Below are 16,288 nucleotides of genomic sequence, written 5' to 3' on the forward strand. Positions count from 1 at the left end.
GGCCTACACCTTATAAATAAATACATTGGAGACCCTTCCAAGATGCATTGTGCAAGAGGAGTTTTACCTCCAGCAATGGACTGTTGTCATAATAACGTTATTTTGGACATGACACCAATGTAAAAGCTGACATTCAGGTCTGAGTGTAAGAATGAAATCTGGTCACTATTTTTATACCTTGCAGGTGCTGAACTGGCAGCCATTGTGTTGACGGGCCTGGTGGATCACAGTTAAACCACAAAGTGATGCTAATACAAGCTTTATCTGATGAAGAGTCGCCTGAATGAGTCTCTTTAATTCTAAAATCCTGATGAAACCTGCAGCTGCATGATGCTGAACCCCTGTCTCTATCCCGTCTGGTCTCTCCTCCTCCCTTTCTACATGCTGTACACAGACTTCTCTATATTTGAAGATGCGTGGCTCGAGTCCATAGAAAATCAGGATATGAGTCTACAGGGAGGCTGAATGTCACATGGTTGCAACGGCTGTGTGAGGTGAAGCTTTCAACTCGGACCACGGACATATTTAGAAAACGGCAGCTGCCTAAATAGGGAAGCTCTAAATTAAAAATGAGAGGCGAGACTTTTCATCTGAACCAGTAAACACGCCACATGGACCCAGACCAGGCCAGTTAACTAGACCAGACAGAGAAGCGAGCTGCAGGATGAGATGTTAGAGTTTAAATAGAGATCAGGATTGTCTTAACTTCTGGTTCAGAGACGTGGAGGTTTTTAACTAACAGCAGCGATGTGTCCCTGCACGACGACAGGCTGGACTAGAAGTTTGACGTAGACGTGCACGTCTTAATTTGGGTTAAATCCCACTCATCCTCTTTACGTCTTGGTTTTTATATCGAAGCAGCTTTGCTCCAAAACAAACATGGCCTTCAGCTTCTAGGAGATTTAGATGGGATTTAAGAGAAAAGAGGAATTTCCACTGACTTTCCCCTCCATATAAGGTGTGTGTGTGTGCATGCGCTGACCTTCCTCTGGAGGGACCAATGACCTTATAAAGATCTGCAGGAGTGGACGGAGCAGGACAGCGTGTCCACAGCCACCCCTGGACTCACCTGACTGGACACATGGAGGCTGTTGGGCTGACCTGGATCAGCCTCTGAGGACGGTTATAACTTACTGACGTTTCTCATATCAGACAGAAACACAGCGGATTCATCAACAGATCAATGTTTGTCAAAGTTCATGTTAAAGTTCCCGATCATGCTGAATAAAAGGAAAAATATCAGAAATTTGATCCGTTTGGCATCAACTGATGAAAACTCAGAATGAGAAACTTTCAGTCGCTTTTAACTTAAAACCCCTGTTTAGGTTTATTTACAGAGTGTATTTACTCCACCAGCAGTGTCTGTATCTGTAGTGCTCCTATGGGTGAGGGGTTATTTGCATATACAAAATAAATAAATTGTGCAAATTTTTACCATTTTAATTTTAAAAGATTTTTTATGTACTTGAAATTGTCCTCTTTTGAGTTATTAACAATTTTATCAACTTAACACTGAATTATTAAAAATGTGTAATTTTTTTATCTCATTTATTTTATTTACAAAATAAATTTAATTTAGTTATCTCCCATTTCTACATATTTACATAATTTCTTATTTGCGCACAACAACTTAAAGATCACATTGGATCCAGCTCACTAAACATTTAATTACATTATGATTTTCATATTATGATTAGTTTCTTGCAAGATCTAATGGTTATTTGACACATATGTGAACATTTCCACATGTGTAAAATAACCCTGACCACTTGAACTGACTCATACAAACTAAAGTCATGTTTATTAAGTCAGAAAGATAGAAAAGATAGATTAGAAGGAGTGTCTAAAGTCGGTCCTGGAGGATCACTGTCCTGCAGGTTTTCAGTGTATCCCTGCTCCGTAACACCTGGCTTCTATTAAATGGATCCAACGGCCAGTGAGGTTCAGCGTAATGAGTGATTTGTTTAAATAAGCTTTGTTGGAGCAGGGATACATTTAGGATTTTGGCACTGAAGGACTGGAGCTGGACATCCCTGAGCCTCATCTGAATGGAACTTTAATTTTATTAAAATATCAGTTAAAATCTTCTTTCTTTCTTTTTATTTATTTATTTTTTGATCAAACTCATCCTGTGGGCCAGAACTGGGTCTGTGGCAGGAAGGTACTGGCCCCTGGGCTGTATGTTGACGTAAAGGAGGGACTGTCTGGCTGGTTCGGGAGGATTGATGAAGTGTGAAGCAGCGGCAGCGCCTCGGTGGTTCCGTTCATGTGGAGAAACAGCGACCTCTGCTGGCAGGCAGCGGAACTACAGCCTGGCTGTAGACTGGATTTATTCACAGGGAAGAGTGCAGTTCTGATACTTTACCACGGGTTGGGAAGAAATGTGATATTCACTCACTCTCCACTTTATCAGCCTGATTCTGACCCTATCATCTGAATGTGGGTATTATATTTCAGAATGAAGAATGAAGCTCCAGGACTGGCAGAGGGCCCGAGCTGGAGATGTGCAGCCACCCAGGGGAGATGCTGCTTATGGGAGAAAGACTCTTATCTTTACTTAGTGCATCAGTTAGTGTGAAACAGAACTAAAATGAGTCCAATCATGTTCTAAAACAATTTGACTGCAGTTGCTGAAGGATGTTTTTATTCCACACCGTTAGTTTGAATGGGTGTGCATGGTGGAGTAGTGGTTCGGACTGGGGCACTGCAAGAAGGTCGCTGGTTCAAGCCTTGGCTGTGAGGTTTATGTGTTGGGGAGTTTGCATGTGTGAGTTCTCTCCAGATACTGTGACTGTGGAAAGCCATGCATGTGAGGCTAATTGGTTACTGTAAATTTTCCCAAGCTGTGAATGGTTGTTGGTCCTGCGATGGACCGGCGACCTGTCCAGGATGGACCTGCCTCTCACCCAACGATTGCTGGGATAGACTCCAGCTTCCTGCATAAGAAAATGGATGGACAGTTTCAACATTGGGATTAAACCTAAATTTGAACCCACGTGCTCCAGTTTTAATGACGTTAACCATCCAGTCTGTAGACCAGAGGATTTCTTTCTCCATATTGACTCAGTTTTCTCCCATGATGCATCTCTCCCAGCAGCAGAGGCAGCAGTGTTGACTTTTTCTAGACCTTCTCCTCATATTCCTGGTTCACTCATCTTTCTCTCCAAGTGGGAGACTGGTTGCTGTCAGTGGTTGCCATGGTGATTTTTACGGCAGTCTGGAACCAGCTGATCTGGAACCAGAACTCAGAGTTCCTGTTTAGATTTTGAGTTTTTAAGCTGTTTATTGGAAGTGGATTCAGATCGATGTCTTGAACCAGCTGGTTCTGAGGTGAAAAACCTGAAAATGATCTCGGTTACACAACTAGATAAATGTGTGTGTGTGTGTGTGTGTGTGTGTTTGATGTTGTGCGAATCTGGGCTGGTGTTTTTGCTCCTCGAGTGGAAAGTTTTTGCTGAATGTGGCGTGATTTCTTTGAGGTGAGTGAGACATCATGTTTTCAGCAGAGTTCCTGCCAGTGGGCTCCCCACCAGTGGCTCCCCACCAGTGGGCTCCCCACCAGGGGGCAGCAGAGCTGAAAGTCTGTTTAAAAGTGTGTTTGTGTGAGAAAGTCAGAGCCAAAAGCTCAAAAGAAAGTATCCGTGCATGATCGTGCAGACAAATGTGTGTATCTGTGTGTGTGCCAGCCTTGTTTGTATGCCTGTGTGTGTCCCTGACAAAGGATCCATCCAGCCGTGCTGCAGAGAGCTGCTTGTTCCCAGAGACCCTCAGAGCTTCAGGACGCCCAGTCTCGCTGCTGCCTTCGGCTCCGACGCAGTGGTCTAGACACGGACACCCGCGCTCTCCCTGCTCCCCCATCCTCCTGGAGCTCTGTCTGGATTACTAATGGATGGGAAAACCAGAGGCAAGTTGTAAAGTGACAAAGTTTGGGAGCTTAACTAGAAGAACTTTATCTGGTCAGGATCTCAGGCTAATGAAGCTGGACTGGTTCCCAACAGCTCTTCAGTTTGGAGTTGTGTTTTTTTTTTCATCTCTGACAGATTTTCATGTTAAAATCCTCGAGGTAAACATTAAGATTTTTTCTCTCTGAATTGTGCAGCTTGGTGACAGTTTTCCAGGACCCAACCAGATCAGTCTCTCTGAAAGAGCCTGTAAACCTTCCCGACACAAGGCTCGTCCTTCCTGAGCACTGGGACTTACTGGAACCACTGCTGGAATATTTTTAGATATTTTTGTGGTCTTAGACATTAAACTGAGCGTCATGGCTTCGTTGGCTGCCTTCTTGCTGTGTCTGCACCTGCCGCTGGTGTTTGTTGAAGCAAAGAGCGTCGGGCAAACCGAAAAGCAGCAGGTCACCGTTGATAAACCCTCTTCCAGTGTCAACCTCGAGACCCTTTGGAGTGGCAAGCTGGTGAAAGGTCCAGATGGCGCCTACACCCCCGAACAGAGCCTCCCTCTGTCTGAGATGGTGGACCTGGACTTGGACCGCCACCGCCGCCAGGCCCATGGTTCAGACGAGGACGAGCAGCAGTCCACCTTCAGCCATTCCTTTGAAAATGATTGGGTGACGACGCCTCAAGTCACCGAGTTCAGCAACACAACGAAAGTAGACAATCATGAAGACGACGTCAACCTCCACGCCAACAGCACCGGCCCTGACGCTCCCGGACTCTTCAACCCGTTTTACCCGCTGGTGGAGGCCTCGTACGCCGCCTACGCCGTGCTGTTCCTTGCCGGCCTGGTGCTGGCAGTGGGTGTGGTGGGAAACATGGCGGTCATGTGCGTCGTCTGGAACAACTACTACATGAGATCCGCCTGGAACTACCTGCTGGCCAGCATGGCCTTCTGGGACTTCCTGGTCCTGGTGCTCTGCCTTCCTGTGGTGGTCATCAACCAGCTCTCCCATAGGAGGATACTCGGTGACATCACCTGCCGTATGGTACCTTACATGGAGGTGGGTGGGGCTTATGCTGCATTGAAAAATGTATTTTTTTATCAGGTGTGAGACGTCTTGATCCTCCGTGTGCTCCTCGTGTTGTCGGAGAGAAAACCAATGAAAACTGCAAAAGCTAAAAATTCCACCAAAAAAAACAAAACAAAGTATTGCTCATTCGTTTGTTTGTCTCCAAAGATGCAAATATTCTCTTTGTAAATAATAAGACATAAAATGACATTTTTTAAATGTAATTAAGTCCTGCTCAGCTTTATTTATGCAGCTGTAATTCCCAACAGTCATAGAAAAGCACTTTTAGAAACTCAAACCAATTCAGTCCAAATCACTGCAGTTTGATTGGAGCGAATCCATCACAGGATCCACATTAGTCCAGTTTATAAGGACTGTGTTCATATAAACCAGTCCGCTACCAAGGCAAGGGACAGGGTACATGGAAAACCTGCAGGATTGTTTAAACAATAAAAAAACCCAAAACATTTAAACCAGAATCCACCTTCATTTCAGGTCAAAAGAAAACATGAAAGCATCAGATATCTGGATTTGAAACAGTTTGGTGGTTTGCGTTTCGTCTTCATAGATTTTACAGGTATTACAGATCGGTTTTATGTTTTTGTGAAGAACCCTAAATTAACAAAAGTTTTGAGAATAAAACATTGAAGTCTGATTTAAATTTGATTAAATTATAAGTTGACTGTTTACATGCAGGACTGATTGGGAGTCGGCGTGTTTACATGCGGATGGACGGTGGCGTAGTGGTTAGTCGGAATAAAGATGCAAACTCTTGGAAACCGAGCGTCCCTGGTCCGTTACAGTGTGAAAGCAAACAGATCCAGTGACCAAGCTGCAGAAAACGTTGGACAGAACTGAATTTAGCACACAGAGAAGGTGTCTTTCTATTCAATTCAAACTGCACACTTAAGATACCGATGTTGTTCTTGTTTTGGGGTCGGTTTCCATGGTAACGTGTTACTACGGCTGCTGGAACGTCCGGCTGCTGCTTTCAAGGTTTGACGGGAACAAATTGGGGATGAAAGTCTGCTTCACTCATCTGTAAACCCAGGTCTGGTCGGGGTTCTCTGAACATGTGACTGTTTTAGTTCAGCGCAACACAAGTGAGGCTGTCATCAGTGTTTTTTCAGCGCAGGTCCTCGGAACCCACTGCTCTGCATGTTTTAGATGTCTTCCTACTCCAACTGAACTGATTCAGATTAATAAACTGCCTCATCTAGAGTATTTTGTTTCATTCAGGTGTGTTAAAGCAGTGTTTCTTTAAAAACATGCAGGACAGGAGGTCCGAGGACCAGTGCAACACTGGTCCACTGCTGCTGACTGGTCTGTTCCTTCCATGCTAACATGATTCCAGTTTGGCTGTCCATGTCCAGGATGTACTGATGTGACCCATTTTCATCTAATGATGATTAACCTTCTGTAAAACACACAAACAGCAGTCGCTGTCGGCGTTCTGCAGACACCAGACGGGCCGTCGGAAGTCAAATAATGAGCCATAATCAGCAGCTTGCACATGAAACATGCCTGAGAAAGATAAAGTCATCATCTGTTTTAGTCACTGTGGCCTCTGGACGTCATGTCAGCTTGTAAACTCAACCTCCAAAGTAACCTAAAGTAGTGATTTATTCTGCTGCATCATGTTTATTCCCCTTTAATCGTTCCAAACGGCTCATTGCTTCTGACTTTTCTGGCTTGGACGATGAAGAGCAGGTCGTTCCTTCACATCCAGTTCCGGCATTTTCTCCTACACATGTCTTCAACTCTGCTGCTCATCCCAGAAACACATTTCCTGTCATGGTTGGGATGAAGGACTCACAATATTCCAAAAGTTTTTTAGCCAAACAAGGTTCAGGAAGGAATCGGGAAGCTTGACGACAGACTGGCGGATGCCATGGAGGTGTGAGCTTTCTGGAGATGTGATGATTGTGGACAGGTGTGTGTTCATGTGGTGACCCAGTGCAGCTGTGGGTGGAGAGGAAGGACAAGCTGAGAGATTGCAGGTGGAGTCAGGAAGGCAGGGCAAGAAGTGGCTCCATTTAAAAGATAAATAAAACTGACAGTTTTGAGCACATTGTCTGTCTGTGTTCTTGGTTTGACGTCGGGCCAGTGCTAAAAGAGACATAAAACATGATGCAACAGAAGAAATGACTGGTAAACCAAGTTTAGTATCAGCATAAGGAAAAATACAGAAAATAGAAGAGAAATGATCAATAAATTAAGAAATTTTCAGGGAATGAAGAAAGGAAGTATGAGTAACAGATGCAAACTGGGAACTGGTCCAGGCAGGGATGCCACCATTATGAATTTCCTCAGTACCAGTATGGACAGAAGTAATCCAGATGTTACTGTTATCTCAGTGGTTATGTATCAATACATTTAAGTTTAACCAAATAGTTTCATTCCAGCTAAATGTTTTCTGCTGTGTAAAGAACAAATAAATCCTACAAATAAACAGGAGAAAACAGATAAAATGGCTTCTGGTCTCCAACCTGCACACGGGAGGCTTCTCTCTGCAAACTATGTTCTAAAATTGTTTAAAAAAAACCCAAACCTTTTCTTTTCAGTCCGAGTTGAAAGTTTGGAAACGAAGAGAAACATCTAGCTTTGACTTCCAGCTGAAAATAAAACTGAAACTGTGGAAATTTTTTTGTTTTTAATCTAAAAAAATCAGCAATATTGAAAAATTGATATAATCACAATGTAAATTGAGTCGGCACCATAAAAACTGGAATCGAATCAAATCAGGACAAAAGCATGTCATCACAGCCATAACAGATAAATTCAATGATACTTTTTTTTATTTAATAGTGATAATTTACTTTAAATTTATTTTAATGTATTCTAAAAATCCTTTATAAAATAATATAGAATCATAATTATATGATGTAATTATTATATAAAAACATAACTGTAATATTTTTTATTTACTATTTGAAACAAAGGCAAACTTGGTGAATTACAATGTATGCATCTACGTTCAGTTATATATTTATTGGGTACCATCCTCATTCATGACTAGTAGTTAGGGCCAGTGACCCCATCGAATGAAAGGGTTAAATACACTTTCAGAAAACCAAAGCGGTTGTGTTTAAACAGTGAAACTATCGACATCTTAGTTTTTTCTTTCATCCATATAATATGAGGTCGAGTGATTTTTACTTAACCAGTTGCAGCCCAACCCAGTACATGCACAGTTAGAAAACTGTAAATGATACAATAAGGTTTTAGTTTAGTGTTGCATTAAGTAAACATGAATGTCATTTAATCCTTTAAAAGTTTACAATTTCACCTAAAATGGATTTTAATGAACAATAGGCTTGATGTGGACCAACTACAGTATTTTACTGGGCCTTTGCTGGTGTAACAGGACTGCTTTTAATTTGTTGCAGCATCATCTGTTACTGGAGAACAGTTTTGCTTCATACATATAGTTGATTTGCATCTGGTTGGTAATAACTGTTTTACTGAGTCTACAGTCATGGTTGTAGCTGCAATGATGCTCATCATTCACATCTGAAGAATCTTAACTTTCCAAAGTTGTGTTGGTACTTGGAAGGGATATTGAGTAAAATATATATTTATTTGTCCTGCCTACAGGAAATCCGGTTGAAATGGGCTAACCCAGTACACTCTCAAAAATAGAGGTACAAGATAAGGACATTTCTGTACCTATAGGTACATTTTAAAGAAATGTTCTCTCAAAAGTACAATACTGGTCTTTAAGAGACCAGAAGCACACCTTCAGAGTACGAAAAAGGGTTCAAAGTGACATAAAGTACAAATTTGTACCATTTCGACCATAAGGGTACCTGCAGCATTGAAAACTGTAATGTTAATGGCTGTAATGTTACAAACTAGAGCAGAGTTGAGTGATGACAGCAGTATGACTTAACAGTCATTTACTACACCAGACAATGAAGGTCAGATGCTGCAAACTAAGTGTATGGCTGGTCAGTATTTTGAGTTTTTGAAGATTATTTCGAGGTTAAAGATAAGATAATATTGCTAAGTTGCATGGACCAGGCCTAATCCTGTGAAAACATAAAAAACATAACTTGATAAGGTACAAAAATAGACCAGAACTGAAGGTTACAGAAATGTCTCTCAAAAGAGTACACCCCCAGCGACAAGCATTTGTACCTTTTTAAGTACAAGCTGGTACCTCTATTTTTGATTGTGTAGATGTAGTCTTAGTTTGTTGTACAAAGCAGCTGAGTATCCTTCCTTTTTCCTCCTTTCTCTGCAACTTTTTTGCCATGCTTTAAAGACTGGTGATCCAAACAAAAACAAAGCAACACAAGTGGTAACACACAGATGTTTTTAACTTTGTTTTTACTTTGTGCACAAGCTGCTCTGATCTGGTCCAGTTCAGACATAATCCATTATGGAAAATTACAACATTGAGAGATCTTTTCTTTCATTTAATCGTGGTGTTTAATACTGTGAGTATTAATGAAATCAAGTAATTATAAAATCTCTGTTCCAAAGGAGAAAGGCCTAAAAACTAAAGGCTTCTGGGAATAACAAGCCATCAGTGATAGTAATCTAACATAGAATAATGAGATCTTTAATACAGAACCTGACAGTGAAGGGCTTTCATATACGGTAATATGAATTTTCAAGCCTATTCTTAGAATCTTATGTAAAGAAGTCCTGATGGAAGAAATGTGTTTATGCTTGGTGCATCAGGCTTTGGAAGCTTGGAATCAGCTGAAGGACTAAAATAAAATACTAAATCTAGTATAAATCTAGTAAAATACTAATCCAGCCTAGAAAAGATGAAGGTTTGGAGCCACCTTTCCGCATCACTTAGTGTAGCTGGCAGCGTGTTCGGCCCAATGTTTATGTGCTGACATAGTAACACCAGAAGTTGGCATTCGCACTGTTTTCTTTGTGGGTTTTGATGTGACTTGAATTCTTTTTTTTTTAACAGTTCTGGAGTGTTTGGTTGGAAATCTTCTGGTCATAAAATGTCCACGCTTCTTACTGATGCATAAGTAAGAATAGGTTTCTTTATTCCTTGAACCACGAAACACCGTGAAAACTGAAAGACAAAATGTCTTTGCAAAATCAAGGCTCAAACTTTCCTTTCCAATCACAAATATATAAGAAAATATTCACGTTTTGAATATTCAATGTAAACCTTGTTTACAATATATCCATAAACTAAAGAAATAACTCAACAAACATACCGTGTTCGCCTTTCAGACCAGCAGTAGAATTGTTAAGAGCATAAAACGCCTCCCAATGTCTCTATTACTTGATTCTTTTTGGCGCTTAGTGAACAACTTACGGGGCACAGCCACATGACCCATGACGCAAACTCCCTACAGAAACAGCTGCACAGCGATCAAACAATGGCCAAAATCATCAGAGCAGTCCAGAATAATACAACCAAACACTCCAGAACTGTGCAAAATAAAAACAAAAAAACGATTTACATCAAAACTCACAAAGAAAAACAGCACTAATGCCAACTTCCGGCATTACTATGGCAGCACATAAACATTGTGCCAAACACGCTGCCAGCTACATTTGGGATAAAATGCCTCTAATTTTGGCAATATTCTACAGATAAAAGAGAGCTGCTGCTAGTGCCTAAAGACAAATTATAATAAATAAATAAATAAAAGATGAGGTAAAACAATCCAAACTATGTTTACATAGGTTGAAAAACAATGACCTGAGTCTTGTCTAATATCAGAAGTAATGGATTTCACTTTTTCCAGACCTTAACTTCTCTGAAACAAGTTTGTAGTTCAAGTGATAGATCAGTTTTTTTAAGGTTTAATTGAAAAATAGAGCTGGGTGTCTTCAGCAAAGCAATGTAAACACTTCCCAATGATATTGTCCAAAGTACCATATTTTCGCGACCACAAGGGGGACTTAAAAGCCACTGGTTTTAGCAAAAATCGGCGGTACGCTATTTAACCTGGTGCGCCTTATGTGTGTGCTGAATCCCAAAATCAGTAAAAATGTTGCTCTGCTTGATTGACTGTAAGACCATTGGAGGCATAGTAGGAGAGGTGTATGTAAAGAGACCTGATGGGTTTTTTTCACGCATCACCATCTCTGTTAATCAATGACTCCATGCGCGCCCATATCACTGCTACTGTAAAAAATCAAGTAAAGCAAATGAATTCTGAGCTTGTCACAATCCTGGGAGGACTAACGAAACGACTACATCCGCTGGATATTGGTGTTAACAGAGCATTTAAAGCTAAGTCGCGAGCCTCATAGGAACAATTGATGAGAGACGATCACAAAGACTGGGCAACTGCATCGGACGTAATACGCGTTTTTGCCACCATATGTTAGTGGATTGTAGATGCTTGGGCTAACATATCTCCATCGATTGTTGTCCGAGCTTTCGCAAAAGTCGATGTCGTTGAACATCCACGCAGCAACGACACTGACTCTGACAATGAAGCGAGTATGATTCATGGCGAAATTGCCCAGCTGTTCAATTCTGACACAAAAGATGAGGGCTTTGATTGATTTATCACAATGGACTGATAAAAAATGTGTGTGTGTGTTTTACAAATAAGTATTGTTGAATAAAGTTAAACCAAATACGTTGTTTTGTTTTTGTTAGTTTGTTTTAGTTTTGTTTTAGCAAGCTGCCAATAACGCGGTGTACCTTATGTGTGACCAGAAGACAAAAACAGACTCCATAATTGAGGGTGCGCTTTATAATGTAGTGCGCCTTATCATATTTGTGAAAATGTGGAAAGCATTTGCAGAAACAACAGAAGTGGTCTTTATTTAGAACCCTGTGGAACACCATATCAAAGCGGCAGGTGCAGAAGGCAAATTATTGCATGTTTTAACTGGTGTTGATCAGATAAATATGATTTAAAGTAGACTGGAGCACCATGGTTTCATAAGGTCCATGAACAAGGACACAATGTCTGGCCCTACATTGCTTTAACTATGACTGACCCTGTGACCTCACTTCTGGTCAAACTAGTCCTTATACTCCCCTTAATGGTTACTTGAATATTGCAACCATCAAACAAAAAGCATTAATTTTTTTGTAACACAAACATGTGTATTTGCATTTGTGTAGGAAACCAAGTTGAAAAATGGGGGAAAAAAATCCAGTGGAGTGTTTGTACCTGAATACACTTCACAATAAAATTCAAGGCTCACAAGTGGAAGAACTCAGAATTATAAGGAAGTTTCTCAGCCAATGACTGGTTTCACACTCACACTGCCCCTCTCGTTGACACAGGTTGTGTCTTTAGGCATCACGTCCTTCACTCTGTGTGCTCTGGGTATCGATCGCTTCCACGCTGCCACCTCCTCGTCACAATCAAAGGCTCGGCGTGTGGAGCGCTGCCGCTCGGTGCTGTTGAGGCTGCTGCTGGTGTGGCTTGCTGCTCTGCTGCTGTCCAGCCCTGAAATCTTTCTGTGGCAGTTCAGCCAGGCTGTTTCCCCATCAACCGGCCGGCTGGTGGATTCCTGCACCATCACCCTGTCCTCTCCATTGTCCCTTTACCTTCCCGACTCCCTCCACTCCCTCCTGCTCAGGTACCACCAGGTGAGGAAGATTCATGTGTTCATAATGTTCCTGGATGGGGAACATATATTGTAATTAAACCCAAATTTAACTAAATTTCTGTGAAAATCTAAACAGTGTTATTTGAAAAATTGTTTCAGTCCACTGCTGTCAGTGCTTAAGTTCAACAACAGGTTCCTTATCTCTTCAGGGTCGGATGTGGTGGTGTTTCGGCTGTTACTTCTGCCTCCCCGTACTCTTCACCATCCTCTGCCAAATGGCCACTCGCAACGTCAACAGCGACTCCAGCTCCTCCCAGAAACAGCGTAACCAGGATGACCGTTCCTCCAGCCAGAAGCGGCAGCAACACCAGGCGGTGGAGCGGCAGCTGAACTGCACGCTGCTGGCCTTAGCCGTGGTGTACGGGCTGTGCGCATTACCTGAGCATGTCTGCAACATCACGCTGGCCTACACTCACATCACCGTGTCCGAAGACACTGCCTCCATGCTGGCGTTGCTACATCACTTCCTGCTGTTCTTCAAGTCTTCGGTGACACCGGTGCTGCTGCTGTGTCTGTGTAAGGTAGGTTGGGTGGTTAACGGATAACGTAACTGCATTCTCATCTGAAAAAGGAAGGGTAAGGAAAAGTAAGGGTATCTTGTTCCACCACAGTCTGCACTGAAAGTGAAAGAACCAAATTACGTTCCTGAGAGGACCTCAGTGGACCAGTAGGAGCAGAGGCCTGGATGAAAGAAATGATACAATAGCTGCAGACTCAGACATTAGTCTACAGGCAGCATTAGGGACTCAGACGTGGGAATGTTGGGACAGCTACACAAAAAGCTTTGTGGCCGTCAGAGTAAAAAATAAAAATGTCCTGCAAGGAAGATTAAGTCAGGTGCAGCTCTGGTATTGTTTGGTCCCTTTTAAATTAATCCTGATTCCCCATCCACACATAGTACAGTTTGTTTGGAATATGGTGAATGTGAACACACACTCTGGTGGAGATCAACAAAGTGAGCTCTGGTCTGCATGACTACCAGTCTTAGTTCACTTGTAAATTAATCCTGGTGCATTTCACTTACAGTGTGAAAGCAAATTAACCATTTAGTGAACCACAGAGAGGCAGCCTTGTAGGTGCACCGTTCATGCTGGATATCTGGCTACTTCTCCTGCTGTTCATACTGGACAAAAACTCATGACTGCACACATTTACCATTGCTTTATTGTTTGCTTGGAGTGATCGAGTCATTTTCGATGTTGGCCAATCAAGGAGCTAAATTTATCCTTTCACCGTGGTCAGTGGTTGTTTTTGGTGATATCCTTAACAAGGAGCTGTTGCAACTGCATGATGTCCAGGTGGTTTGGTCTGCTTGTGTGAAGTAGAGTGTGCAAGAGAGTCCAACCAACGGAAGGTGTCTAAATTTCCTCCTCCTGACTATCCTGGTGCGAACGTGCCTTTTGTCTAGGCTACTGATAGATCCAGCAAGAAAAACAGAGCTTCAACAGTTTGGCCGAGATTATATCTTTAATTACGAGTATGCTTTCCTTTTTTTGTTTGTTTTTTCATGATTTGTTTGTGCACATCCTCAAAAATCAATTTTAGATTTTAAAGAAAGATTTAAAAAAAGCTGTAATATGTGAGTAACCAGTAGGGGCAGTGTAGGAACCAATTTGAGCAGATGTCATGTCATGTTGTCAACTGGGAGGGAAAATGACAAAGTTTTGAAGACAAACTTGTTGAAGAAGTTTAAAATGAACACTGTCTTTATATCATCTCATTGCCTCTGCACAGTCAGGATTGTGCATGTCACATAGATCAGTGGTCCCAAATTGAGGGGCCCAGTCCCCATGGGGGGCTAATAGTTGTGATACGGGGGCACAGCTGAGCAAAAGAAAACAGTTTTTGCACCACTAGTAATGGACAAGTTTGTAAAATACCAAATGACATTTAAATCCCCCCCCCCCCAATAAAAAAAAACAAAAACAGTTCAACAAATTTAAAGATCTCCTCCCAATCATTAATTCTGCTTACCAAAAGTGTCTTAGAAAAGTTTGAGATTCTTAGGCCCCAATAACTCTCATTATTTGCTTCAAGAGATGATACTGTGAGCACACACTATCCTGATGGAACCAACTAGGCTCAATTCATCTTTTGCTCTGAATACCGAGTTCAGAAAACTGATCTGTCTGTTATAAGTCTCTTTTTGTTTTGTCTGGCTTTGCCCTGCTTGACATGGTTTACCATCTTTGAGTTCCTGTCCAACATACTCACATTCCACCGGTGCAGATGAAACGGGAAAGTGGTGCCCCTAGGATCCGACCTCAGATAGGCTCCTGGCCTTAACCTTAGCTTCCAACAAACAGCTCTCTGACTGTAATGGACAACAGACTCTTTAGTCATTGTTAGGTCAATTGCTTACTCTACATTCTCCTTCAGACTGAGTGTAAGTTGTTGTTGGTCTCTTTGTGTGATTCCTGGACTGGCAATCTGACCAGGATGTACTCTGCTTCCCACCAAGTAGTTGCTGTGATAGGCTCCCACTCTCCATGACCCTGCAATGTAATAGAATATGGATGGATGGATGGATGGCTGGATGGATGGCATGCCCATCTCCGGTCCTTGAGGACCATGATCCTACAGGTTTTCCTGCTCCAGCACATCTGACTCAAACTAATCAGCCTTTGTGCATTACTGTATTCATTTAATGGAAGCCAAGTGTGTTGGAACAGGGATACATTGAAAGCCTGAAGGACAGGTCCCTCGAGGACCAACTTTGTCCATTCCTACTCGAATGTGTCCCCACTGGAACGTTCTGGTAATGTAGTACACAAGCAAGTACATGAACAAATATATCTGAAACATAGTTGGTTGCCTACATAAGTGCAAGATTAAAAAAGAAAGTATATTCTCCTCCTAAATGTTTAGTGTCTCTGTCCTCTGTTGTATGTTAAGCAGTTGGGTAATCTATAAAATCAGGTTACAGAGGAAAGAGTTACTCACAGTGAGTTCTGCTGGTTTCATGTGAGAGACATTGAACATAGAAGGAGCTCCCTGTGTAATGAGATGGCCAGCTTCAGTGCCAGTGGCATCCAACAGCGCCATCTTGTAGAGGCCACTTCATGTTTTACCTGATGATTCTGAACTTAGTTTAATTAAGTTCCTAACATTAGGGTTTTGATGCACTTATAGAACTAGGAGCCTAGAGAATATCTAGTCTACAGACTCAGATGTTGAATTAAATTACATTAAATGAATCTGCATTGTGCTTTTAATGTTGACAGAGACTAAGAATCCATCTGTGTTTCAGGCTCTTGGTCAGGCTTTCATGGACTGCTGCTGCTGCTGTTGTCAGGAGTGTCAGCCAACCGCAGCTCAAGGCTCACCAGGCTCTGCCCAGGTCAAACTGAAGGCGGCCAATGAGACGTCCATCTTCTTTGACAAGGCTAAAGACACGTCGGCCATCTTGTCCATCTCCAGCTAGAGCCTAGTGTCCCTCTTCAGTTGTCACTTTATAAATCAATGTCGTCCTGGCTGTCCAATCATCTCTTAGTGTTAACTGTTAGCTGTGAACACTTTCATCCTCTATTCGATATTTCCGTCCCCTTGTCCCCCTGTTTCCTTTCATCTGTGACCAACAACGATCATCATCCTTCACCTGTCTTTCTGTCCACACCTCCTCAGCCAGACTGTTTGTAAGAAGCTTGTCTGTGGACTCTACAGCCTCCTGCTTGTCCAGGAACTGATGTTTAATCCGTAGGAAGATGAGAAAATTGCTGTTCTTGCACAACCAGCTGTTGTGACAGCAGGAGCCTGTTTCAG

At 42.1% G+C, this 16,288-nt stretch overlaps 1 protein-coding gene across 1 annotated transcript; it reads left to right on the forward strand.

Annotated features, from left to right (window-relative positions):
* Nucleotides 1–4,261: 4,261 nt before the first annotated feature.
* Nucleotides 4,262–15,950, forward strand: gpr37l1b (G protein-coupled receptor 37 like 1b; the record flags this gene model as incomplete). Its single annotated transcript, XM_079239656.1, has 4 exons — nt 4,262–4,954; nt 12,198–12,506; nt 12,676–13,047; nt 15,777–15,950. The coding sequence occupies 4 exons, from the start codon at nt 4,262–4,264 to the stop codon at nt 15,948–15,950; spliced, it is 1,548 nt and encodes a 515-aa protein (XP_079095782.1).
* Between the last annotated feature and the right edge of the window lie 338 nt (nt 15,951–16,288).

The sequence above is a fragment of the Telmatherina bonti genome (assembly GCF_933228915.1).
Source record: "Telmatherina bonti genome assembly, chromosome: 4".
Classification (NCBI taxonomy): domain Eukaryota; kingdom Metazoa; phylum Chordata; class Actinopteri; order Atheriniformes; family Telmatherinidae; genus Telmatherina; species Telmatherina bonti.